Here is a 27,907-nt window from a genome sequence, read left to right on the forward strand (position 1 = left end):
TTAAGATGTTAGTTTATTGTAAAGCACACCAAATCATACTGTATAATATTTGAGTTTTATTTTTATCAAAGCTTCTGAATCTGATTGAGATACAGAAAAAAGTACGAAATAACGAATCAAGAGGCTGTCACCTTTTTCTTTCAAAATTTGTATTATGGTAAGTCAAGCTTTTATGAAAGCTTATTCTTGAAATCACAAAGTTTTGGGTGCTTTTAACAGTTTCGTATATAAAAAAAAAAACTAGGGTTATTCACCGATTAAAAATAGACATGGATGAAGTCCCTTTTTATTAACATAATTGGTGAAAAAGTATCATGTTTTTTTTTTGTATTTGGTTGTAAAAAATGTGATTAAAGCAGGTTGAATGATTAAAATAATTTAATAAATTAGATTAAATATACATGTTTTGAGGGGAAACAACACTGTAAACAGTCTGTTTTTTTTGGCAGTGAAAATTGAAAACTTATTTTCAGCCACTGTAGCTCTTTTCGGTGCAGACGAACATGAATTTCTTGAATGACCAGGTAAAAATCTATGAAATTCATACAATATTGAGTATGAAAAATGTGCAGGTATCATGTCTTCAGAATTTCACATTTCACAAATTTCAGGTTTTTTAAGCTTAAATTAGGCAATGTTTTTCCGCCAGTTTCTCTGGATAAAACTTTTTTATACTATTAAAAGTACACTTTTTTATTTCATTATAAACTAGAGAACATTCTGATTCCAGTGATATCTAGTTTTATACAAGTATCTTTATTAATCAGTCCACCACTAACACTTATACATGGTCCCTCAAAATATGACGTCATAGAGAAAACTGTTGATTGCACCCTTTGTCACATGATCATGATCGTCATTAATCAAAGCTTCTGAATGTTCTGAATGTGATTAATTTACAGAAAAAAGTATGAAATAACGAATTTTAGGCTTTCATCTTTTTATTCCAAATTTTTGTTTATGGTAAAGCAAGCTTTTTGTGAAAGCTTATACTTGTAAATCATAAAGTTTTGTCACATGATCATGATCGTCATAGTGATTGGGTTGTATCAGCCGCCATGATTGTTATGATTTTCGATACACCATGTGGAAAATGTCTCCTTTTGTAATTGGATATTAAAATTAAGTTTTGAATGATACGAACAAGAATATGATGCATATAAAACAGCAGTTCGAAGACAGATACGTAGATGACAATGAGGAGGATGAGTCTGGTTCGGAAGAATCAGAATCAAGCGAAATCGAAAGACTTGACACTGCAACTCCAGTCGAATCCTACGACAATGTACCTACAGAAACGCCCACTGAAAGAGGAATAGCAAAAACAAAAAAGGCCGAAGAATTAATTTTAAAGATTATCGGTCAAACTAAAGCCCTAGGCTCAAACACTTTAGATCTAGGATCAAAGGGTGTACGACAAATACCCAGTGAACTCTTAGAATTATCTCAATTAGAGGTAATGAATTAGTAAATTACCTCTAGCAATACACAAATTCTCTACACTTCTAAATATTGCCAACATTTAACATGATGTTTATTAGTTGTGCATGATTAAAAACTGGTTAAGATCGCCAGCATGCCTTGTATGAGTTCCTAATAATCATTGAAAATTAACTTTATTTCCATGCTAAAAATTACAGAAGTAAAGATACAGATTCTTTATTTATTAAATTTTTTGAAAGTGTTAAACACAGTTTTCATGCATCCTGACGTATTAATTTAAGTATGCATCTTTATCTTAAACATTTAATTGTACCTACATGTATGTGTCTAATGATCATTCACATACATGACATGTGACTAAGAAGTTGACATACATTGTACTGGTAATCTACAATTAACTAATTTTTTAAACAAGATGAAAACATAACATGGTCTTGCACAAAAAAATATTTATGAGGCAAACAAGAAAAAACACTTGCCCCAATTTTGCACACGAATAAAGAATTAAAGCAAATGAACTTCAGAAAATATTAATTCTTTGATCTACATTGTAGCCGCAGATTATAAGCTTCTTGGGTAAACCGTCAATAACATTAAATATATTTACATTTTGAAAGTTCACAATTTTTGCTAGGGCCATGAAAAAAGAATATGCTTGTTTGCCCCAACCCTACAGATATAGGCATGAAGACTAAAAAGCATCTTCCACTTCAAATTCAATTTCGCTTTGCCGAAGAAAAAACCCCAACCCAACTGCTTATGTACTTCTACATGTACCTACCCACTGTCCCTGTCTAAAGATAAAACAAGCTATTTTTAAGTGTGACCTACATGTAGGTTGTTGTGACAAAATTTGTTATACATGTATCTGTGAAAAAATTAAATCTTATGGTTAGCCATCTTTATAATATATAATATTATTAATAACCTGGTCACAAGATAAAAATTAGATGTTTAAATTAAGATATAAGACATATATTGGGAGTAAATTTTTTTACATATATACATGTATGTTTTGTATGTTACAATGTTGACATTTTTTCTTGTATATTTCAGTACCTGTATTTGGAAGGGAATGAGTTATGCAGTCTGCCTGATGATTTCTTTGATAAACTTCCTAACCTTGTGTGGTTGGACATAAGAAGAAATGGATTGCTACGTTTACCAAGTGTTTACACTGGAAGACATCAAAATCTTAGAAATCTTCTGCTGGAAGGAAATAATTTACGTAGTTTGCCATTAGAATTGGGTAAGAGAATACAGATTCATCATTTCATAACAGTTTTGAAATGCAGATATTGAAGTCTTTGTTTCTTTTTAGCCATAAGGGACAGATCATTATAATGAAGTGTAAACATTTAAAAAAGCAACATGAATTAGATACATTTTACTTTAGCTTCTTACATGTATGTTCTTTGACACACTGCATTAACTGATAAAACAATTGGTGAATTACTGTACACATCTACGTTATTATTCATTGTAATTCAAACTTTTTTTTCTGCTCATTGGTAGGGTTTTTGTCACTCTGACACATTTCCCATTTTCATTCTCAATTTTATTTAAACTACATATGTATATATATAGACGACATTGTGTAATGTGATTTTATCCATGAAACCTTTTAATTGACAGTTTATAGAAAATTTTACATGAATGTAATTGTATTAAATTTTGATTTTTGCAGGTTTAATCAAATCATTAAATGGACTGAACATCAGCGGCAATCCAATAGAATTTCCTCCAGGGGAGATAATAGAGAAGGGAACCAATGAAATTCTCAAATTTCTTAGAGAAATGCTTCTTGCCAAGTCACAGGGGCGTCTCACAACTAGTCTAAATGGGGGTACAGGTATGTATTTTTTCACTTACATGTAGAAGTTTTCACAGTATGTATAAATCTAACATTTATTATAAATTTGTATTAACATGATTAATATAAAAAGAAGATGTGGTTACAGGTATGATTGTCAATGAGACAACTCTCCATAAAGGACCAAATGACACAGAAATTAACATCTACATGTATAGGTCACCATATTGCTTTTAACAATGAGCAAAGCCAATACTGCATACTCAGCTATAAAAAAAAAATAAAAAATGACTTAATAAAAATCAATTCAAAATTAAAACTAATGACCTAAATTGTGTACAAAATACATCTTTATGTGAAATTAAAAAAAAAAACCTTACCAATTGCAGGGATTAAGTTTGAGTGTAAAGCATGATTATTTTACAGGAGAAAATGGGGAGGATAGTAGTAGTAGCTCAGAGGACTGGCAGGATGAAAGAGATTTACGAGACTGGGCTAAGATACAACATAGATCTTTGTCAATGGAGGATAATAAAAGTACTACAACAAAATCTTCAGAATTTGGACTGATACCTCATTCTGCAGAGCTACATAGACCAGTTAGTTATACAGAAATAAAACAAGAAAAAACTGATAAAATAATAAAAGCAGGTGCCATGGGAACAGTAGAAAGGTAAGACTTGTTAAAACCACAAAAAAAGAACAAGGTCTTGTACATGCTTATAACAAAAAATGTTCTTATCACATGTTCTTCAGTAAGTTTATAAAAGGGCTCATGCTACTGGGCAGTTTAAATTTGCTGATAAAATTTCCCACATTTTGATGTAATTTTGCAAAGCGTTAAAAGTAGATTTGGGGCTATAATGATGAGACAGTAACCAAATAGTCCTTTTTTCATATTTCCTACTTTTGACTAGATTATATAATTTTTCGACTGGTTTTAATAACTTTTCATGTGGTTTGACATCCTAGTACCAAGTCCAGTAAGAGCAAGCTAAAGAAGTAAACCCAAGCTTTCCATTGGTACAATTTTGGGGAAAATTGAACTGCTTAACATTTTCTTTACACACGACAAAACCATTGGAAAAAGGTTAACTTTCCCCTCAAATTACACTGTTTATATGTTTGATTTTACTTAATTAAAACCCCAGAAAAGGTAACCCTGTTGAAAAAATATATAATCTGGATTCAAAAGTCGGTAATTTGAAAAGTTACTTAGAGTCAATAAAATTTATGATTGTATTTAATGGAAATAGATTAATTATTTATATTTATATTATGCTTGAATAATGCTTAATTGTTGTAAAATATTTTTTTATTATTAGAATCCAGTGTTTTTTCTGGTCATCTTATTGTGAAAATTACATGTATACATTTTATTCAAGGAGGCCTAAAAGTGGTAAAATTAGACCTAAGAGTAGTCCACAAAGGTATTATTATCAAAGTTACATGGCTTATAGCATATCCAGAATGCTTGGAGGAAAATGCATGACCGTAAATATCCATGCTTGCTTTTAAATAATCCTAAGAAAGAATGGTCGTTAGAAATTAGATTAAATACATAAATTTTCATATGAGCATTTCTCATAAACATGTTGCATGCTCTATTCTTATTGGCTGAAAGATTGCTTATCTTTAAATATGCATGCCTAAATGATGAATGATGCATGTCACCAAACATTAATTAGTCTTTGAAATACTATATTTTGTACTGATAATTGATATAAAACATTTTGGTTCCATGTGATTTTCAGACTTAATACGTTAACACAAAGTGTAGATAGGTAAGAACAGAGTGGTTTATTACTAATGTTTTCAACAAACAACAATTAACACAAATCTGTTTTCAACACACAACAATTAACACAAATCTGTTTTCAACACACAATTTTTAACACACTTCAACATTTATAAGGATTTTATTTCCAACACACAACATTTAACACAAATCAACATGGGTAAGGATTTTATAACACTCACATTGTTGGCACACATTTAAATTTTTTTATAACAAAATGTTGGCACTTACTTTCCTTCATTTTCATTGGTCAATGCACACTTATTTCTCACTACATTGCATATGTTGAATATGTCAAATCTCTTCAATTCTTTGAAAGATTGAGACATTTTAGCAGTCATTTTGCATTTGGGATGATATATTCTATCAATTTTTTTATGTAAAACTTCTTGTAGTTGAATTTTAAAGATTTATTTTTCGGCATTGAACAATGCTTAACAAATTAGATTGATTTTTTTTTTTAAAGCTTGAACCATAGAAAAACACAACTCACAAACATTCAATACCAATGGCCAAAAAAGAGGAAAAATTAAGATTTTTATTTTCAAAAGAGGAGGTTTTGATCTCGTTATCAGCAGACTTATCTTTGGAGAGGCTTTTATTTCTTTTAATCAAGTGAATCTCCAAAAGTAATAACCATCATTCATATGCATAGAAAGATGAATAGTTTTCTCTACCAAGAGTATTTTACATGTACATGTATTTGTACAATACTCAGGGAAGATATGTGCACATGTTCTTGCAATTACTATATATACTAAGCTACAACTCAGCTTTATTATCTTCTTGTGTTCTGTTCATCGGCTCTTTTGATCACATTTACAGAAGTTCTCTACACATACTGATAAACACAATATTTATGCATGTTAAACTGCATGTTATTGGGTATTGTAAGAAAGATGTCATTAGTGTTTAAATTTGAAATCTATGTGATAAACAAATAAGACTGGGACTTAAGTATTCTGGACATATTATTACAGAATAGGCTATGATTTCTGTTATATTTATTGTCAGGCCTATTGGGTTTTTAAAAAAAAAAAATATTACCTTACTGTATTATACATGTATGTTTTTATGCCCCACCTAGGGGCATTATGTTTTCTGGTCTGTGCGTCCGTCCGTCCGTTCGTTCGTTCGTCCGTCCGTCTGTCCGTTCGTTTGTCCGTCCGTCTGTCCCGCTTCAGGTTAAAGTTTTTGGTCAAGGTAGTTTTTGATGAAGTTTAAGTCCAATCGACTTCAAACTTAGTACACATGTCCCCTATGATAAGATCTTTCTAATTTTAATGCCAAATTAGAGTTTTTACCCCAATTTCACGGTCCACTGAACATGGAAAATGATAGTGCGAGTGGGGCATTCGTGTACTGAGGACACATTCTTGTTTAAAGTAATTCTATAAATAACAAATTAATTTAAAAAAGTACTATTTTAGTAAAACAACATATTAATGTTACTTATCATTGTGCATTGTTTTCTGGGTCACATCAAGTTGTAAGGTACAAATGAAGGCCCTTTGTCACCTTACGCCAAACCACTTTCGTAATCATGATGACATTTTATAATAACTGAATAGAAATTTGTCTTCTTTAACAAATTTTATAAATATATTTGTAAGTAGTTTAGTACAAATGTAATACAATACAGTTTAGGGAATGAGGCAAATTTTTATGCATAGATTTCCTTATAAATAAATCAAAAAGCTTTCTTCGTAGAGAGCTTCTTAAACTATTTGAAATATTTTTTTTTATTGAAATGGTACATGAAAAACTATTTTAAAGTGAATAAAGTGATTTGTATTTTATTTATAAATACATTTATACCTAGGGGTCTTATTTCCAACAGAAGAAATGATTCTAGTAGGTACTTACTCACAAGGCAGAGTACATTTACTAGTAGACAAAACACTGTCAGGTATAGTGTGAAAAAATATAGTGTGAAATCATAGAGTGGAAATGCTGCAGTGTGCATTTATAAAGTGTGAACTGCTGGCAAAAGGTACATAATTTCTGCTGAATGATGTATTATCTTGTGTTAAGTAACGCAGTGTGAAGAATGGTGGTATTGCAGAACTAGATTCTGAATTTAATACTGTATAATGATACCTAGTGTGAATAACTGTTGTGGAATTCTGTTTATAACTGCATTATGATGTGGTGTGAAACTTATATGCTGCTGCAGAGGGAATTTTTATAAGTTCTATTTAAAGTGCCTAAAAAATAGTATAAATGTAAAATGTACTGGTTATGGTATATTTAGCAGTTTGTATAGTCATGGTACAAAAAATGTATATTAAGCAGTTTGTAGGATTCTAATGCTAGCTTGGTGGATAGGTACTGAGAATTTTGCAGGAACATATATATAATTTATTGTTCTGTGTAGAACTTAAGCATTTTAGCCTAAATATACACAACCAAGCTTAATGTTGATTCAATCATACTCACTCTTATATAAATGACTATTTCCTTCTGTTTACTTCTTTCTTTTTTCTATCTTTCTTCCTTCTTACTTTCTTTCTCTACTCTTGTTTCTTAGCTTTCACTGCCTCAATGAAAGAAACAAAGTAAGGACTCACTTTCCAACCATCCGTGTTAGTATCTCGCGCCGAAATCATCAGAGTGGTGACTACAGGTTTGCATTTCATTTATTTATATATATTTTTATCTAACTAGGACTGTTTTCTTTTCTTTATTTTTCTTTTTTTGAATTACCTTTTAAATTAATTTTAGGGTTGAATGAATATGATTCTCTGAGATTTAAGCACCATGATCTTTATTTTGACCTCATTTTTTATAATTTCAAAAATTTAATAATCTTGAAGACCTATCATTCATTATTTTTCTTTATATGTCATCTTTCTTTTTATATATCTTTTAAGCATCTTTTCTCTTTGATTTTATTACTCTATCTTCTCTGTTTTTCTTACTCTATCTTCTCTGTTTTTCTCCTCTGTCTTTGCTCAGCTTCCACCAGGGTCATAAAAAACATGAGGAACAAAATCCGATTCTTCCTCTAATTGAAATAAAGATCACCAAGAAAAGACTTACAAAGCCATATGTTCCAGACCACACAAGGTTTGACTTATACTTCTATTCTTACCATGCTTACTGTGAGAGGATTGAGCAACTACTTCTTTTTTCCTTTCATAAATGTTTATTCTAAACCACATCTCTTTTTACGAGGATCTGTCATTTTCAATCACTTCTTAATTATGGATCTTTAAATGAAAAACAGCATTTGAATTTGGTAGATTTGGAAATAACAGAATAGTAAAAATTATCTTTTTCTTAATAAGGAATGTTTTAAGATTTTGCAGAAATGTGCCACTGTGGATTCATTTATTTTTTTGAGGGGATTCAAATTTCAGGGATAGAGGATAAATTGCATTTATAGGATCGCCTGTACCCACTTAATCTGCCAAAATGTATATCGAATGACTTATACCAGTAATGAATCCACAGTAAATTATAGGATTAAACTAAGAAGTTAAAACATTTACAAATAAAAAGAATTGTTAAATTTAAAAGAGGAACATTCATCTCATGTACATAAAAAAAATATTTGAAATTTTTATTGATATTATATTGTAACATTGTTATGAATGATAAAATGAATACATGGGTAGACAACATTTAAGACATTATAACTTCTTTATGTTGTTATGGTAACTCCTTTTTGAACTTGCATGTGTTGTGTATGAAAACACCTTAATAAAAGATGTGTATTAAACATCAATTACACTGCAGACCATTGACACATTATTTTTATTATTCTTTGTGTATTTTTCAGGCAACAATGTGAAAGTGAAAATGGTGTTATAATTGGAAGTACATGTATTTGAAATGTATTTGTATTTGATTTTGCAGACGACAGTCCGCCAATAACAGTGTTTTATCATGGAAAGTTAATCCCTATCCAGAGCCCCCTCCAGCAGATTATGTTCATTTTAAAATGAATGAAGAAAGACAGCTTGCCAAGGTCAAAGATTTTAAAGAAAAAACAGATGCCATATTGCAGAGAAGAAAGTATGTACATTTTAAGAGTTTAAAGACATGTTCATGATTTGGATTAAAAAAATTAGGACAAAAGAGAGAAATTATTCTGTTCATAATTGTTTTTTTCTTTTTTTTCATCTTTTTTTTTGATAGACAAAGATGTTCCTTGGACCTCCTGTTTACTGACTGATTTCTGTACAAAACAATAAACAAAAAACTGTGACAAAAAAAAAGCAACAAATAAACAAACTATATATATTTATTTCATCTATATGTGAATATTTACTTACAGAGATGAAAATGTTCTGAAAGAATGGAGACATGAAACAAAAATAAAACAACAGAAACGTCAAATTGAGATCATGAGATCAGGGAAAAAAGGTATGAAGATTACTTATCTGAAGTATGAAATGTATTTGTTTATGAAAACAATCTTCATTAAGACATTTGACTATATAAATATAGCTAATGAAAATGTGAAATGGCATAAAAAAAAGTCAAGACATTTGGTTTATGGAAATAACTTAGACCTTATTAAAGAACAAAAATTGAACACTTGAAACTGAAAATGAAAATGGGGAATGGTTCAAAGAGACAACAACCCAATTAAAGAGCAGAACACAATTTAAGGCATCCAATATATATGATTAAAATACAATTAATTGCATGCTGTCAATTTTTTTAAAGTTTGTCAGAATTATTATTTATCTTCCTACTACTCCTACTTCAAATTGCAGGCTGAAAATATTAAAATCTTGTATAATTAAAAGCAGTTTATAGTAATTAAGACAATTTCCCAAGTATTGTGATGCTAGAGTGAAAGTTCTTTTTTTGATGGAGTACCAATTTCCATGGATTTTTGTGGTTAATAAAAAAAAAATTCAAATTTCCCATTGATGTATTGAAAATATGCAAAGTATGGAACAAAGAATTCAAAACAAACAAGCTAATGATTTTCATACAAACCAAGACATATGGATTCCACAGATGAAAGATCTTTCTTGGGTATAAGACATCCATGCTAGATTATTATGATTGTATTTTATCTTTTAGACTATACAGATCCTGTAGAAAAGGCACCATTTGATATTGACGAGAATCATATTAAAGTAATGTCCAATGAAGAAAGGATTAAGGTTGGTTATGTTCACAAATAAGGCCTGTGTATCTGTTATACGCCTGCTTGAATGTGTATCTCAGTATGTAAGAGTTGATGTTTCTGTGTAATTAGAAGATCTGAAGATATGTTCAGTAATTAGTTTAAATTATATAAAAAAAGAAGATGTGTTATGATTGCTAATGAGACAACTGTCCACAAGAGACCAAAATGACACAGAAATTAACAACTATAGGTACAGTCTTCAACAATGAGCAAAGCCCATAATGCATAGTCAGCTTTAAAAGGGCCCAAAATGACAATGTAAAACAATTCAAACAAGAAAACTTACGGCCTTATTTATGTAAAAATATAAACGAAAAACAAATATGTAACACATAAACAAACGACAACCGCTGAATTACAGGCTTAATTTTTAATTCATTTTACAGATACAAATAATTTTGATTTTTACAAATGAAAATAAATTTGGTACTTGTATATAGATGAACATGTGAATGCAAACATATGTCTTTTTTAGAATTGATTAGTTTGTCTGTTTAAAAGAAACTGTTTTGTCAGTTTTTAAATAAAGTGTTTGATTTAGAAGGGGAAAAAAGCATTTAATTTGGTATATCACAAGATATAGTATTATAGAAAAAACAATAAAGTATGCGATGGTTAAAGAGTACTTATTATTTTTAAAATAAATTTTTCATTATTTGTGCAAAAGTTATTGTTTGGCAGTTTCTATAATTTTTGGTTTGAGATTTTCCACTGAAAGAATCAATGGGTGCATTTTGTTATAAAAACTTGAAAAATGTTGCACCAGAAATATGATATTCTTCAATGTATTTTGAGTTGAACCAAATATATATTTTACAGCAAGATGTAAAGACTGCCCATGAAAGGTTAAGACGGCAATTGTCTCCAGCAAGCAGACAGAAAGTAGAGGAAGAAAAGTAGGTCTATCTTTTGTAAAGGTCATTTTAATTTTATAACAAAAATTGAGGGACACTTATTGTTTGTCTATTTGTGCTTTCCCACAATGAATAATAATTTAAAGAAATCAGTCAGTAGGTTAGTTTCAGAATCTGTATCATTGAGTGTTTTATATGTTGCCTCAACACTCCTCAGTGACATATAGATTGATGGTGTATCAGGCAAAACATCCCTATATGTCCACAGTTTTTACTTATAATACGCAATAGTATTTTAATTGAATGAATGCATTGATTTTGTAAAGATATGTGTGAATAGATCATGTTAATTGTTTTGTTTTAGACTTGGGTTCATTCCATTTCCACAAAAAATTGTTAAGAATGCTATTTTAAAAGAACATTTGTTAATATTTTCAAATGTATTTTCATGAAACTTTGAATTAGTGAAATTATAAAAGATGTACATACAATTTAAGGATGTTTTTTTTTTTAATTTTGATATAGTGGTACTAACAAATACCATACTCCATCACATTTGTCATACCCAAATACAAAAATTCCCAGCATACACCCACTAAAATTGTATTATTTTGCTTTTTGTCTGTATAATTTAGAAAAGTCATATATAAAAAAAAGCTTAGTTTGAAAAAACGGCTTTCTCCATGAGACTATCATTTCTTATGTGACAATTAATGTAGAATATTAGTGTAACATATGAGTATTTTACATCTTGTAGTGGTGCAGAAATAAAGTAAGACATGTGTAGATATAATACAGTAGCTTAATCCCCCAGAAACCTCTGTATAGATTTAGTTCATCCTGCTTTAACAAGATAACTTTTCAGTTTACTTTGATGTACTTATTGTTTCCAAAAACCATGTTGCTATTGAATTTGGTTTCCGAAGGAATATGAAACAGTTAACAAAAATAGTTATAAATTTTTTTCCTTCTCTGAATTATATATAGTACGTTTATCTTTTAGTTTGGAAAATGGTGAATTACTGATCATTTCAATACTTCTGTCAGTTAATATGAATCTTTCATTTCATCTTCATTATGTTGCAGAATATATCTTGTTTAATTGTTGTCATTGAATCATGTTTTTTCTGCTAAATTTTCTGCTTAAACCATGGAATAACATTATTGTCATCCTTTCACAAGAATTTTTTTTTTTAGAATAAGTGTTAAATAGGAACTAGTGTAGTGATGAATATTGTTGATATTCTACGCATAGAAATTGGTTCTAAAAATTACTTTATGTGGTGCAGTTGCTAATGAGACAACTATCCACAGAGACCAAATGACTTTCTCTTTTTTTTTGTTTCAAATTCATCAGTATCATACATGATACACCTGAAAGTATAGAGCATTGTGTCAATGGAACGTTATATAAATATAAGGAGATGTGGTATGATTGTCAACAAGATTAATGGATACATTGTATTCCTGTCTTTAACTGTATTGGATCTTTGATATTGCAACAGGGAATATTACCAATAGTTGACCCTAATTTAAGACAACATACCAGTATCTTCTAGCTAGTTTATGGGAAATTACTTCTTGTGATTGAACAAGTTGATGTGAAGTCATCTTATATTACTGACAGTGTATACATGAAAAAACTCTTACCCTTCAACAATTCAGAGTTCAATTTCATTGACAATGTACAAATTTTAGTTTAACTTTTGAAAGGTTTAATTCTTATTTTGAATACCGTTTGTATACAATAAAATGCATTAAACGTGCAAGAAACAAGTGTACATTTGATTACATTGTTTATAAAATTTTATGTCTTTATTAAAACCTAGTTGACTATCATCAGTAAACAGGAATTGTATTAGTTTGAAAACAAGGAATATGGGTTATGAGTTATTTTACTTTACTTCAGAGCTGCAAGAATAAAAGAGTTAGAAAAGAAGATAAAACTACATACATCATCGATGCATGCTAGGAGGAAACAACAGAAGGGTACACCTCAGGAGGAAATGGAAGCTGCCAGGAGAGATTTGGAAATTGTAAGCTAATATAACGTGCCCATGTTATCTCCCCTACATATACATGATTTCAATACACAGATGTGGTCACTGCCTGAGAATAGACATGATTATATGAAATTTGAGCACTCATGCACCTCAAATAAACTGGGAAGTCCTAACTGTGCTTAAAATTTATTTATTCCTTCTAACCGACAACTCCAAAGTAATTTCAAAGCCTTTAGTAAATTGTTTATAAAATGATTAGACATAGATTCCTATATATAAATGTTTACCAGTGTTTACCTGTTTAGTTAAATTTGATATGATTCATCATCTGAAAACTTTATTCACTGTAGTAGTTCCCTTTATTTATTATATTTTAGAAGTGACCAACCTTTTCCTTCCCCTCAAGATTTAGTTAGAAATTAGATTTTTAGAAAGATTGATACTGCTGCTTTTTGTTGAAATTTCACATCCCCACCCCTTTCCCCCCTTTTTAGCATGGTTTAAAAATATTATATATGGTAATAAATACACAGATTTTTTTTTTTTTTTAACCAATGTAAATATTAATCAATGCAACCAGAAATATCAATTTTATTTAACAGCACAGCTTACATATATTTGTACCCACATGCTTTGCATGTCACTGCCTGAAATATATAATCACTGTTTTTGCATTCCCTTGCAGATATTTACCTGTACATTTTCACCTTTGTGTCAAATGTATTTTTCAGGTGAAGATTATATTTTCTTAATGATGATTTTTAATTCTTCATACAAAATACTTTGCAGGATGGAAAATTTGAAATATATTGTAAACATTTGTCGAAATTTTGTTTGACGAAAGATTTTTTAACAGTAAAAGTCCTGAGTTAACATTGAGTTTTAATTAACATTAATAATGAAAGACTGAAAAAAAAATTGAAGTAAAAAAAATAACAAAGTTCAAGATGAAGAGAAACAGCTGTCAACGACTATCTTTCTGCACAGCTTTTATTTTAACATAATGCTTATAAAACAATTTATTTGTCCAGGTGAAAAATCTTCAAAAAGATTTGCTGAAACGGTATCAGGAACTGAAGGCCTGGACTACAGGTTATATCATTGTTACATTGTAGATTGCTAAATATTTTGCTTTTCTTACAATCAGTGCATGCTTTATGAGGAAAACTAATTTTCACTCTACTTTTAACTTTTATAATAATGATTTTTTTAATACATTAATTTACTTGTATACTCATTTTTAACTCTTAATAAAGTAGAATAAGTTTTAACTATTTTATTAATAGAAGTCTTTTTAGTTAATTTTTATTTGTTTTATATATACCCAGAAAAGCTATACTTTTTATAGATTAACTTTTATCTTGCCTGTGAAAAAAGTGTAATAGGTGTAGTATTTTGTAAAGTAGGATATTTTTGGGAGAGAAGTATCTGCTTATTGCAGGATTAAGATAGAATCGTTTAAATATTCCAATCCCTAGGTTTCTTATCAAGCAAGGACAGTTTTTGAAATGTCTACAGCAGTCATTAATTACAAAATTTCTGGGAATAAAAAAAGACATGTTTTTGTTTAATTTCAAATCTTAACTGATGTTTCATTCTAATTATCAGAAATAGTTTGGTTTAAGGACAAATAATATATTTGTATGCAAAACACAGATGCAACAGACATCCAGGGATCTCCATGGCCTGTTTAACGATGGCGCCCCGCCATCGTTCAAATGTCTTGCGCCATCGTCAAATGAATTGCGCCATCGTTAAATTGTCTTGCGCCATCGTTAAATTGTCTTCCGCCATCGTTCAAAACTTCATCGTTTTTTGCAGCCCGACGCCATTTTTTTTATCAATTATAATCAAATGCATGTAATTGCATAACCCTTAGGCTTTTCATGTTATAATCCAATAGAGTTCTAACGCCTGAGGGATATCCGGATTAAGATCGCTAATCACTTGTACCTGAGCTTGTACAGGTAGACCAACAAACCAGACAGGAGAATACTATCTGAGGATAGACGATCCATTTGTCGAATTAATCAACTAAGTTTCAGCAAATGATTATGACAATTTAGATTAAATAAATAAATTAATAATCCAGTTACAAAGAAAACAGTTTAACAAGTCGAACACGTGCTTTATTTTGACTTACGCAATCAGCATCCCACTTTTTTAAGAAGTACAAAATAAGACGCAAAACAGTAAATATTATTTCATTGCAAATAACTCGAGTACTGCTGTAACGATAATTTAGAATTACTTTAAAAGTTTAAAAGTAAAAACTTAAATATTTCCTGTAAAGGAATATCGTATCGTAATTCCGAATTCATTTCGTATATTACAATCAAATTGATACATCCGCGTTTCCGGTTTCTATTGAGACTCGAAAGATGCATGTTGCACAGCATCAATTTGCCAGATAAAGTCATTAAAAACCTTTTCATTTGTCAATGTTTGCTTTACAAATCTCTTTAATCTTTTACATAACCCGTACGAATCGTTTTGTTGTTGCTGCAAATCAGTCATACCGGTAATGGGTTCTGAATTTGACAGTGTCCATGAAAAATAAGCTCCACATCATATGATTTTTAACCCCCATAACAATTACCAAAAATACAAGAAATCTTAATGAGGACCTTCATGACAGCTTTTGGTCATTCTCGACTAAGGGGGGACCATGAAGATTTGGCATTTGAATGGTTTAAAACGGCAATAAATGAAAATATTAATACTTCTTATTCTATAATGAAAATTCAAATAAATATAATTTAAATAAGCAATGATTTAGCATGTTCACTATTCCTTGTATGGAGGGATAAAATACTTCCGATCGCGCTACACTGTACAGCGTAGACACGGTTTGTAATGGTGAAAGTTCCTCCATCGTTCAATTTTTATCCATGGAGATCCCTGGACATCCATATAATTTAATTATTCAAACTAATCATGTTCTGTTGATTTTTCACAAATTCTTTCACTAGGAATTGTTAGTCATATTTGCAGATTGCTAATCTTAATAATACAAATAGATTTTTATACAATCTTCTGATACCCAAATCCCAAATTACAAAATGGCTGAAATAATTTTATCATAATGCCACGAGACCTCCTGTAAGGTCCTATGTAGATTAGCCCTTATTTATTTATTTAAATTTCATAATAGTTTTTTTTAGCTTTTTGACATATTATGTTTGTTTATTTAAAGTTTTTTTTCTATTTTCTTATACCATAGATTGGTACATATATGAGTAGAAATGTGTTCAAATATCAGGATTTTGTCTCATTTCAACAAACTTTATAAAATAATGCAATTCTCAGATATGCTGTTTCTGGCTTGAATTATGGCTTCATCAACAATGAATTAGTTTGTGATTATGTCAGGATATGGCAGGTCAACAATATATGAAGTTAGATTAGCATTAGTACATCTCATTTCCATGGAGACTATTTGGCCCTCCCTTCATTTACATGTTTAAATGTATGGATGGAAAGTCGTCTCACTAACACTCATACCTCATCTTCTTATATCTAATTAAAGTTTGTGATTAGGTCAGTAAGAGGGTAAAGACAAGAGGAAGGACAATGACAATTGGTATGCAGTTGTATAAGCATTGACACATCATCTTTCTAATTTGCATCTTTCATGAAGGCAAGACATATCTTTGTCAACAGTTTATATTTTAAATCAGTGAAATGAATGCAATATTAAAAGGAAACTTAATCAGTGAAAAAATTCTTTGCTTTTTTCTAAGCATCTGCTTAGAAAGTACGCTTCTTGATTTTGGATGCTTAACTACTACTTGTTTCCTTAATACAAGTTTTGTCCTCTGTTTTTTTATATTTTATACACAATTTCAATAAAAAAAACCCAATTCATTTCTCAAGTAAACAAGGGACTGTTTGAGTTGCTTTTTGAAAGTGTATACAAAAATTCTGTTTAAGATCTTAAATGATGTGTACTTCAAAGATTACTGGATCTTAGATAAAATTGAATGTACATTATAGTAGCCTTCTGTAAAAAGTAGGTCACTGTGATTACTTATCATGTTTCTCAGATAGTTCACCTAACAGCAAAACAAGATCAACCAAAGTGAGATCTTAGATATGAATTATATATAATTCTGTTGAGAACTTGAGAAGTGGTCATTGTTAAAAATGCAAATCAATCCTGGTGAGCAACACAGGTTCTTTAGAGGCTTTAGTTTCAATAGGTAAAATAAATCCTGGTGAGCAACACAGGTTCTTTAGAGGCTTTAGTTTCAATAGGTAAAATAAATCCTGGTGAGCAACAGGTTCTTTAGAGGCTTTAGTTTCAATAGGTAAAATAAATCCTGGTGAGCAACAGGTTCTTTAGAGGCTTTAGTTTCAATAGGTAAAATAAATCGTGGTGAGCAACACAGGTTCTTTAGAGGCTTTAGTTTCAATAGTATTTTACCAAGAATTATATTACTGGTTAGTTTGAATTCCTCTTTCTGTAGTTGTCATCATACCTCATACAATTATAAAATAAGCATTTCCAGCTCTATTTTAGATTTTATTACAATTTCTATGAAAATAAAAATTACTGGACCCGAGTGTTTTGCTTTTTGGGGTTATGAGATAATATGTTCAAGAAATTCTTATCGCAGTTGTTTTTAAATTTTTGCAGTTTTATCAGCTAACAGAATACTAATACACATGGATTTAACTAAAACAAGATAGAGAGTGATTTCTTTTGTTAATTTGCATGTTTATATTAAATTTAATGACATATTTTCAAATCATATCGTTATAATTGATGTTAAATATAATCAAAAGAGGAATTAATATGTAAAGCTTGATTATGACATATAAATTTAGAAAATCACAAAAATAAATTTACTCAGTGTCTGAAATTTCTCAAGAAATGTTGCCTCTTGTATTGTTTTCATTTATTTCAAGACAAAACAAAATGTTATCTAAGTTGACTGTTGCTCAAATGTTTGTCAGGATGAATCAATTTCCCATTTTAACTGTAACAACTTCTTTTCTCTAGGGTGTGGTGATTTTTTGCCAATGATTGCCACATAGTAAAGGTATCAGGTCATGCAGTTCAGTTTTTTTGTTTTTGTTCTGTTTTGTGATTTCTTATTTAGATACTTGACAAGGGAAGTAACCAGGGGGGAGCTTTTGATTGTTTTACTAAAGTTAGCTTGATTATGGGAAATTATTGAAATGAGGAATTTTCTTTTTGTTTAAGAATGAATATTTTTATGTCCTTAGAAATCAAAACAAGTTGGTATGTAAAAAAAAAAACTTCTTAAAAGGAGAGAGAGTGAATTACAGAGCTTTATTCTTATTCAACAAATCAGTTGAGAGATGAATGTTTTTAGCTAGAGTATAGGAATCTTGACCTTATGTGGCCAGTTATTTAATTGATTGTTTAGAAAAGTGCTCTTATGTAACCAACTTAGATATGTTTCCAATATTCAATGCATATTTTCATTTATGAACATACTTATTTACATAATAACTATTGATTTCACTTGATATGGACTTGTTTATCTTTAAAATATACTTGAATTTAAGCTCTTGTCTGCGGGTTAGTCATCATATTTTTGTCGGATAGGTTGATACTTCAGCATTTAGAATTGAATATACTTTTTCAAAAGCAATACATAATTATCAACAACCTTGCAAGACTCTTGTGGGTAGGTAAGGTTGTTATATTGATTTAGCTCCCATTGAAAAATTATCTAAATGAAAAGTCATATTACTTTTGAAGTTAACTGCATGCACAAACATTAATCTTAAATGTTGCAGCTGTTTGAAAATGTTTATTTTTTAGTATCAAAGAACGACTTTGTGTTCTAACAGCACTTGCTAACATAAGTCAAAGATTTGTATAGAATTCTTAACATCAATGAGCAATTTTAGTTAACCTCCTTGCAAAGGTTACTTCAAATTGCCCATTGATGTTAAGAATTATAGCCCTGTTACAGATGTAATAGATTTTTCTGTGCAAGTAAAAATATTAAATAGGTTATATAGTTAAGGGGAAAATTGTCTAAGGTCACATGATTTTAGTAAAAAATGTCTATACTGACATTTCAAAGAAATGCAAATGAAAGTTGGCCAAGTTTTAATTCCATATCCTAATAATTTTTACACTGTCCACACGGGCTTACTTCCCTTCACTTTTTATAATATAATTAATCAAAATAGTTAATATTTATATGTATATTTTAAAGATGGTGATTTTGAGAACACCCCTACTCGAATTCGAGTGGTTATTCCAAGACTATATTATTTCCCTGAGTATTAAGGTGAGTGGCTACAGCTCATTACATTTGGCTCAAAATAAAATAAAATTGTGTGAGCTAATGTCAACATGCTAGTCATATAAAACATTCATTATCACTGACAGCTCCGTCACAGTTGGCTCCAATTGTAAAATAGACAGTCTGTGTGAGCTAATGTCAACATGCTAGTCATTTAAAACATTCATTATCACTGACAGCTCCGTTACATTTGGCTCCAATTGTAAAATAGACAGTCTGTGTGAGCTAATGTCAACATGCTAGTCATTTAAAACATTCATTATCACTGACAGCTCCGTTACATTTGGCTCCAATTGTAAAATAGACAGTCTGTGTGAGCTAATGTCAACATGCTAGTCATTTAAAACATTCATTATCACTGACAGCTCCGTTAGGCCAAAATAAATAAATAGTGTGTTTCCTATTTCACCCTGAAAAAAACTAGGTAGGGTAGGTAGGTAAAACATTTTATTTTATGAAAACGTTTTATTTTTTTCTATCGATGACAGCAAAAAAAGGTTCCAATTGAAATAACTGGATGTGCCTGCATGTTTCTTTGATATTTAGAATAGTACTTAAATCTACAGCTTTTTTTAATTTTCTGTTTTAGTTCTGTGTACATGGTGTAAGAAATATGAAAATAAAATTTAATGCTAATTTTATGCATTTCATGGGTCTTTATAGGAATATGTTCTTGTTGATTAATTATCTTAAAACAAAAATGGTAGTGAAAAATCTGGCATGGTATCATTATGTTTGGCTTCGTTGAACCTAACAATGTAAATGACACACAGCGTATACACGTGGGAACAGATTCCTTCCCTCTGTTTAAGTAGTAAAAACACTGCAAATTGATGCTGAGCAGCGGTGTATTATGATTTTTCGAGGGGTAATAATCTTGTAACCTCTTTATATAGATGTGTGATTTGTGATGTTTAACAGAATTTAATCTCGCAGAGTGGGGTTCTGACAATATTAAAATTCCAGATTTTGAGAAGAGTGATAATGCTAAATATTTGCCTTATTAAATCTATGGAAAAAATTGTAGATTAATAGGACATGATTTTGTTTCCTTCTCTAGTATAAACTGTTGTGGGACCAGCCAGAGAAATGCTAAAGAATAAAAGTAGACATGGTGACGGGGCAGATTCATTTATAAATGAACATGAATCATACACCATGTCTGCCTACTGGGGAAAGCTTTCTATTTCTCGTTACACATTGTCTTCCCCCTTGCCGTCATCAACTCAAACAGGCAAATGCCCAAAAGCATTAACATCCGTTTATGTTGCATCCTGAGAACAATTTTTTACAACATTTGTAAGAGCATTTTTTACAACAAAAGCTGGATTGACGTTTGCAGTAAATTGATCTCATTTTACTCTTTAATAAATTATTTGTCAATTTAATAACTGGCAGAATTAGATACAGTCTGTCCATCCTGAAACGATTCTGACTGTTGGTCCAAAGAAGCACAGGTTCAAAACGAGATTTTGTTAATATATGTATATATACTGAATACATAATTCACTTAATATATACAATTATTTAAAAAATCTCGTCTTGTACCTGTGCAAAGAAGTTGAGAAGAATGCGCCAACTTCGTATTTTTTTCGTCTATAGGTCCATCACGGTGTTCTTCAAAAAGATTTATCATATCGTAATTATCCGAGCTAATACGCCACACGGTTGTCCGAAAAGCCATGCTTGTTTATTTAAAATCTTGGTTCTTGAAGTTTTGGCCTTCAACTGTTTTCTGCTCTGGATGGGTTGTTGTATTTTTGACAGATTCCCCATTTCCATTCTTAATTATTTTGTTTCATATCAGCAAGATGGCATTTGATTTGAAATACTGAGAACAAATCATCTTACTAGTTATGTATCAAGATTTCACAAAAAGGGGCTAACAAGAGTTTAATTCTAAGGGAGTTCAAAACATGATGACAAGATTGAAGATTGCTTGTTTACTTTAGGTCCAGTTACAAATATTTCATGCATTTTCTGGTCTGGATTAAAAACTTAATAGACGAAAGCTGCTGCATATGTGAAGACTATAGTCCAAAATAAATTTCCTGACTGTAAAATCAAATCATAGAATTGGTATCAAAATATTGGGAAAATGTTATCTTAAACCATTTTCTGTATAAAATATACTAAAAGTAAGTTTCCTAAATATTAAATTCTTCCCCATTTTCTAGAGTCTGACTTTACAGTTTACTCACTGCTCTAACACACAAAATACAGTATTTTGATTTGCTAATTTATTTATGTCTAACTACAACAATTGTGCTAAAATTTGTTATGACTGTAGGGCCTGGTGTAGTGTTTACCTTAATATAAACATGTTTTTCATAGATATACTTTTTTACAGATAAAAAAGAGGAAAATCTTGCCCTATTGTAAGGAATCCTTAAGAGTGCTAGGTAGATGGGTTATCATTTCATTTCATATTTTCAAGGATTCAGTTATTTTAGTTCACTCTTTTTAGTTTGATTTTTTTTTTTTATGTGTGATGAAATTTAATTATTGCAGTTTGATAGAGAACTTTTAATAGTTTGAATTTTGGGTTTTGTGCTGATTTAATTCTTATGTTTTAAGTTCTATAAAATGAGCTAAATATTTTTTTTTTGGGTCTTATTATGAAATAGCTTATTATAATTTTTGTAAGTTTTTAATATGAGTTGACTATTATTTTTTTGCTAGATTTGAAATGGTAGACATATATATATATATATAATTATTTGGTATTTTTTGTCAAAAAAATAGTACATGTATTAAAATTGGAGCTCAAAATTATTAATAAGAAATACTTTAACTTATACTGATAAAAATAGTAAATACTTTTTAACAAGGAATTTTAAAAATCAATGGCGTAAAATGTCTTGAATTTCTTTTTACTAGACATATCCATTTAAAAAAAAAAAAATTTGGTATTAAAATTAAAAATGCTCAAATATTTTCCACAGATATTGTCTTTATATTAAACAGTCAATGATTTTTTTTCTATTTTATTCTTTAAACTAATATATATTTTTGTGTTCATTTTTTGTGAGATAATAAGTGTAAATTTAGGCTAATATAAATATGTCAAAATTTGGGAGCTTATTGTGTGTGTGTTTTTACTTATGCTTGATTTCTATACAGGGAGGATGACAGCTAAATTGTTTTCTAAAAAATGAGGTGTGTAAGTAAACAGGTGTATATCGTAGCTAGTGTAGATATAGAATGCCAGGTTGCATTACTTTGTGGTTGTCTCCCCTTTCCATGATTTTTATTAATCATGCGAACAGATATTTCTGTTTTAGCTGAATGAAACTTACTCAAAGGGCTAAAGAAAATTATTAAAATTTCCATTGAACAAATACCATCAGTGATATAAGGGACAAAATATTAACTTTAATATAGATAAGTCTGATATTAGTATGTTAACATTTGTTTCTGAGCATCTTCCCTTTCCAGGAAGTGTTTAAATTATGTATTTTTACCTACGTCTCTGAAGATAAAAGCAGATCTAGTAGCTGTCTGTCTGTCCATTAGTCCATCCTAAAAGAAGACTTTAGTCAATGTTTTCTTGGCATCTGTGAAAACCAGTGATTTAATATTTTGTCTGAGCTTGATAATGTTGACTTGTAAACAATTTTCACATCTGCTATAGAACCACTTCCTGATTGCAGATACTTGGAGTTTGCAATACTCATTGTACAAGGAAAATTGTATGCTGTGAAGCAGGTCAAGACCTGGTATTGGTCTTGCTTTTCTCTTTGTCTAACACAATTATGAACACAATACCTTCTAAGGTAGACTCAGATGACATTCTTAAAGTTAAACAATACCAGAATTTAGACTATTTATTTTATTGAGTAAGTTATCAGTTCCTGTATTTTCACCATTTTTAGCAGATATTTTTTTATACTTGAAATATGTTTTCATTTATATAGAACTCTACAATCATACATATACATACATGTATTATTAATGATACAACGCCTGATTTATACATCAAATATTCACATGGACATTAATACTGGTTATACATAGTAAATAATTTACAGACAGCTTTTTCCAAGCTTTATTTGTTGGTATATCTAGATTATTTTGTTAATGTTTAGATTTGTAAACTTTTATATATAGCTTACAACTCTCATACAAAGCTGCATTTCTAAATTAAAAGATAGAAATACCAGTGAGATGCATGTTATTAGAATTTGGTTTGATGATTGTTTGAAATAGTTGCATGCATGTTTTAAAAAAATATCTTATGGTACTTGCAAATTAGATATGACAGTGCAACACTTTTATCAAAATTTGCATGAGTTTGGTAGATTGATCACAGGTAATTGATAGAAAAAATAATGAGCTTCACTATCTAATGCATGCATTCACAAATAATGCATTAAGATTTTTCCTTTTTAAAGAAAATAAAAATGTTTATGTAAATCATTCAAGTTCAAAGGTCAAAAGAGACCATGTTATCCCAAATCCTACTTTGTACAAGGATCCTCTAGCACACAAACTGTTGTCAAAATTACAAATGAATAAATGAATGAAAGAAAAGGAGAAACTTCACAGATTGAAGTTTGTATTACAGTAAAGGACTTCAAATGATAATCATGTATGTTTGATTTGTGATGCTTTGGTCTGTAGCCTGGTGAGACAGGGTACTTAACAACCAATACCCACCACTCATGTCTGTTCAAATAATTATTTGCTCTTTATTTTTAGAGTATTTTTTATTTAAAGTTAGGTAATTTATAATGTCAGTACAATTACTGATGGTTTTGCTTAGGCTCATGAAATTTATTGTTGATATACATTTGTATATTCAAATTTTTACAAATTTGAATATTTAATCTTCTGGTGTCCATTGTGTCAAGGTTTTTTCAGAAACACATCTCATATTCTCAGAAACAAGTTCAGAAGGACTTATCTAGTAAATTTTTACGAATGAACAAAAATTTATATTTGCATATTACATTAAAATTTGTTCCCAAAAGCGTTTACTGAAAACTTGATCATAGATATGTAACAAAATTTTGCTCTATAATTATTATAACTTTTCTATTTTTTACTTTTAGGCTGAAGATCTCCACAAGGAGTTAATGAGCACTCGCAAAAATTTAGAGTACCGATTTCGAGCCTTTACAGCTGAAGTATCGTCATATCCAAGGACCAAGAAAACTCCAGTGTAGACACAAATTAGCAAGTGATATTCAGACTATCTAAACAAATTTGTAATGCCAGTTTATGCCTTCAACAAAGTATTTTTGTAGACAATGCAGTTTGAGTTTCTTTTATGTTTATATGTACATGTGATAAAATATTAGAATACCTAAACTGATATCTGAACAATGCAGAATAAATCAAAAGTATTTTAGCAACTTCATTATTGGATAATTTTTAAAATATCAATTCATTCTGCTTAATATTACCTTCCTTTACTGACCTTGAGTGCTAGAATGACCTTTGGTATCGTTTGGTGTCCATCTACTGTCTGGACATTTTTTTTCACAACTTTGAAAGTTTAAATCAACCATACACTTTAGTCTTTAGCAGTGTTTGTTTTATAACAAGATGAGATTTTCTTGTAGAATAACTGACTAATTGTTTTAAGTGCTCCGCGCTAAACATTTCCATCTGCTTACAGTTAGAGTAAAGATAGTGATGTATAAAATTACAACAGTTAAAAAAGGGAAAGATTGATGAATTAGGCCTTATTTTTTTAATAAATTTTGTTTACACAACTAGGACCTAGACTTAGTCAATAGTATGCATAAATTGTCGCTTTCTTCACTCTTATAAATGCTTTTATTTTATGTGTTCACAAAATTCATCACACTGATTTGAACTCACAGAAATTTCAGTTCATATTAGAATTTTCTATCAAACATGAAGAATTTCAGTTTTTTATACACAAGGGTATGACTTAAAGAGGATATTTTGTGTTCAGTTCTATTTGTTTAACCAACTTCAAAAGTTGTGTTTTCTGTTTATATTTTTGTTTCTCTTAAAGAGGTGTATGGGAAGAATGTGGTGTGACAGTGTGTTTGTTCTTTTTTTCTCAGTGTTATTTTATGTCAATTGTCATAGGTCCCAGTCATTATAGATATTAAACTATTAGAATGTTATTGCATGGACTTGAAGGCTAATAACTGACTTTATAAATACTGGGAAACACATTAAGATGAACTTAAGTTTATGTATTTAAAGTGTGATAAATCAGATAGAAAAATCCTATTTATATTATTGAATTTGCATACTTATCTCAATAAAGTGAACCAATCTGCTACAGGGAGATAACTCTGATATTTACTCATAACATAAGAGTGAAAATGTGTATGCTTAGTTTATAGGGTTTTCTTTTACATTCCTGCTATTGTTCAGATCTGTACATTATTTATTGTGGCCATATATTATTTATGTTTTGATTCTTACAATTATTTATTTGATTATCCAATTTGCTTTGATTATATTTTTTAATGTTTTAAAAGCATTTCAAGTGCTAATGGTGTTTAAATGGCTCAGATGGTGTTAAACATCTGCAGATAAAATATATAAAACAAGTATAGTAGAAAAAGTTTAATTTATAAGCTTGGGGTTACCCCTTCTACAATTTTGTTTATCTTGTTTACATTTTAGTGTTGAGAATCATTTTTGAAAAAAATATGTAACTGCCAGTGCATTTTATTCCTTCACTTAATTTTTGAATGAAAGTGTTTTCCTGTAGGTTTGATAGACTGATGTTCTTGCTTATGACATTTAGAACTGTATAAAACTGTTCACTGTTGATAGTTGTAAGCATTATTATATGAAAAAAAACACAAATATTAGAAATTCTTTGTAGATTGACAAATATGATGATTAAATTATTTTAACTATAGATTTATGATTTAGATTTATTTAAACCATTATATCAAATGACATGGGAGTGATTGTTATGTTATTTTCAAAACTGATTTCTGAGACTTTTTTAATATTAGGGGAGATGCCTTCATAGCTGAGGTGTCTAAGTAGTTTACTGTATCACTAGCCTGCCACAACTTGTGACATGGCAGATGCTTTTGAGTCCAGTCTTTTTTTTAACGGATTACCAGTTTTCTGGTTGGTGGTTTTCGCCTGACACTTCTTCCTCAGCCAAAAAATTGGCTGCCATGAAATAGATGATGTTGTTGAAAGTGAGGTTAACCAAGAATGTGTCTATAGAACATGGATGTCCCACTCGCACTATCAATTTCTAAAGGTCAGAAACATGTAGAGGTCAATATAGTCTTCAACACTAGTCAAGTGTCTTATACAGTACAATGTATATTCTAAAGCACTGTAAGAGTCTAAAAAGATGTGTATGAACTAAACTATCAAAGATCTGCCATCATCAAATTCTTGAAATAACCCCCAGAATATTGCAGGTAATACTATATAGAATGCAGAGAAATATCTGTGATTGTCAGTCATTTAATTACAGTTTGGATGTTCCTCAACTGTCAAAGGTTGGGGAAGAGTTGAGCCCTCATGCTTGATTAACTCCACAATGTTATGTTTTGGGTTCAAACCAGGATCCTGTAAATTGTTTTCTGTTGGTTGTTGTTTGTCACAATTGTTTTGTCGTCTTTTTCAATGTTACATAGGGATTACTATTGGATGGCAGCAGTTGCAGTGTAAAATATATTGAAATTGTGTTTTATTTGTCACATGAATTTCTCACTTATAATGAGCAATAGGTTAACTTTATTTGATATATGAGTTCCTTGGGCCGGGTTTACATGACCTTAACCTCATTTCAAGGATCGGTAGTTAAAGCTGCATGATAAGGTTGGTTTCTCAAATACTAAAAGCAGTAGGTCAACTAAATGTGGTGAATGGAAGGAGTACATGTCAGTCTAGTAGGTTGCATCTGACCTTGACCTCATTTTCATGATTCACTAGTCAATGTTAAGACAACCACTGAACATCAGGTTACATGTCTGTCTGACAGGACTTCTCTGACCTTGACCTCTTTGTCATGGATCCTTAAAAATGTAAAGTTTATGTTATACTTATTTTAAGACTTTCAACATAAAATCAATGGTTAGTAAAGCAGGCAAGACATTTCACTTTGTTTTATGTTATAAGCCAAAATCTGGCAGATAGTTTTGACTTTTGAATTGATTCATGGGTATGGGTAATAATTGCTCAATGTTGTAGACTTCTGTTTTTAAACCTGGTGTTTACAGACTTATCCTTTTGTCTATATTGTGTCTCATTTGCATTCATACAATAACTTCGGATTTTGTTTTTTTTTAGAAATGACAACCAATAACTACTTATGAGGTTACTAACATTGTAATGTTCTATAAAACCTTTTTAAATATCTAGGAGAAAAACCACACAACTAATATCTTCAAGCCATAATTCTGTTGAAAATAGTTGAAGGCACTGATTTTTGAAACTGTGTGAGACATTTCTAATATAAACCTTTTACCAACAAAATCCACAAAATTGGTTTCTTAATGCAAGATGACACACACTGAAATGTCTCGCCTCTTTTTATTTTGAATAAATATTTGCGTTGCCACTTCAATATCTTTAATAACTAAGTGAA

The 27,907-nt window shown here is 30.1% G+C and overlaps 1 protein-coding gene across 10 annotated transcripts; it reads left to right on the forward strand.

Moving 5' to 3' along the window:
• Positions 1–1,035: 1,035 nt before the first annotated feature.
• LOC143073323 (leucine-rich repeat-containing protein 27-like) lies at positions 1,036–26,209 on the forward strand. 10 transcript variants are annotated; one of them, XM_076248766.1, is made up of 14 exons: positions 1,036–1,456; positions 2,500–2,692; positions 3,131–3,295; positions 3,683–3,929; positions 5,011–5,040; positions 6,877–6,963; positions 8,916–9,074; positions 9,337–9,425; positions 10,098–10,180; positions 11,026–11,102; positions 12,970–13,096; positions 14,095–14,155; positions 19,264–19,338; positions 24,408–26,209. In XM_076248766.1, the coding sequence occupies exons 1-13, from the start codon at positions 1,151–1,153 to the stop codon at positions 19,335–19,337; spliced, it is 1,698 nt and encodes a 565-aa protein (XP_076104881.1). In that variant the 5' UTR covers positions 1,036–1,150; the 3' UTR covers position 19,338; positions 24,408–26,209. The 10 variants fall into 10 exon arrangements, with proteins under 10 accessions (XP_076104881.1, XP_076104878.1, XP_076104874.1 ...); XM_076248763.1 differs by lacking the exons at positions 5,011–5,040; positions 6,877–6,963; positions 19,264–19,338 and adding exons at positions 7,585–7,680; positions 8,013–8,123; positions 18,069–18,108; XM_076248759.1 differs by lacking the exons at positions 5,011–5,040; positions 6,877–6,963 and adding exons at positions 7,585–7,680; positions 8,013–8,123.
• The last annotated feature ends 1,698 nt before the right edge of the window (positions 26,210–27,907 follow it).

Source organism: Mytilus galloprovincialis, chromosome 4 (genome assembly GCF_965363235.1).
Source record: "Mytilus galloprovincialis chromosome 4, xbMytGall1.hap1.1, whole genome shotgun sequence".
Taxonomy (NCBI): Eukaryota; Metazoa; Mollusca; class Bivalvia; order Mytilida; family Mytilidae; genus Mytilus; species Mytilus galloprovincialis.

What these genes read in the sequence shown, in the direction of transcription:
- LOC143073323 (XM_076248759.1), top strand. Translation starts at nt 1,151, where the DNA reads ATGATGCATATAAAACAGCAGTTCGAAGACAGATACGTAGATGACAAT. An exon ending in CAGAAAGTAGAGGAAGAAAA is followed by an intron (nt 11,103 to 12,969) that starts GTAGGTCTATCT and finishes ACTTTACTTCAG; the next exon opens with AGCTGCAAGAATAAAAGAGT. An exon ending in CCAGGAGAGATTTGGAAATT is followed by an intron (nt 13,097 to 14,094) that starts GTAAGCTAATAT and finishes TTATTTGTCCAG; the next exon opens with GTGAAAAATCTTCAAAAAGA.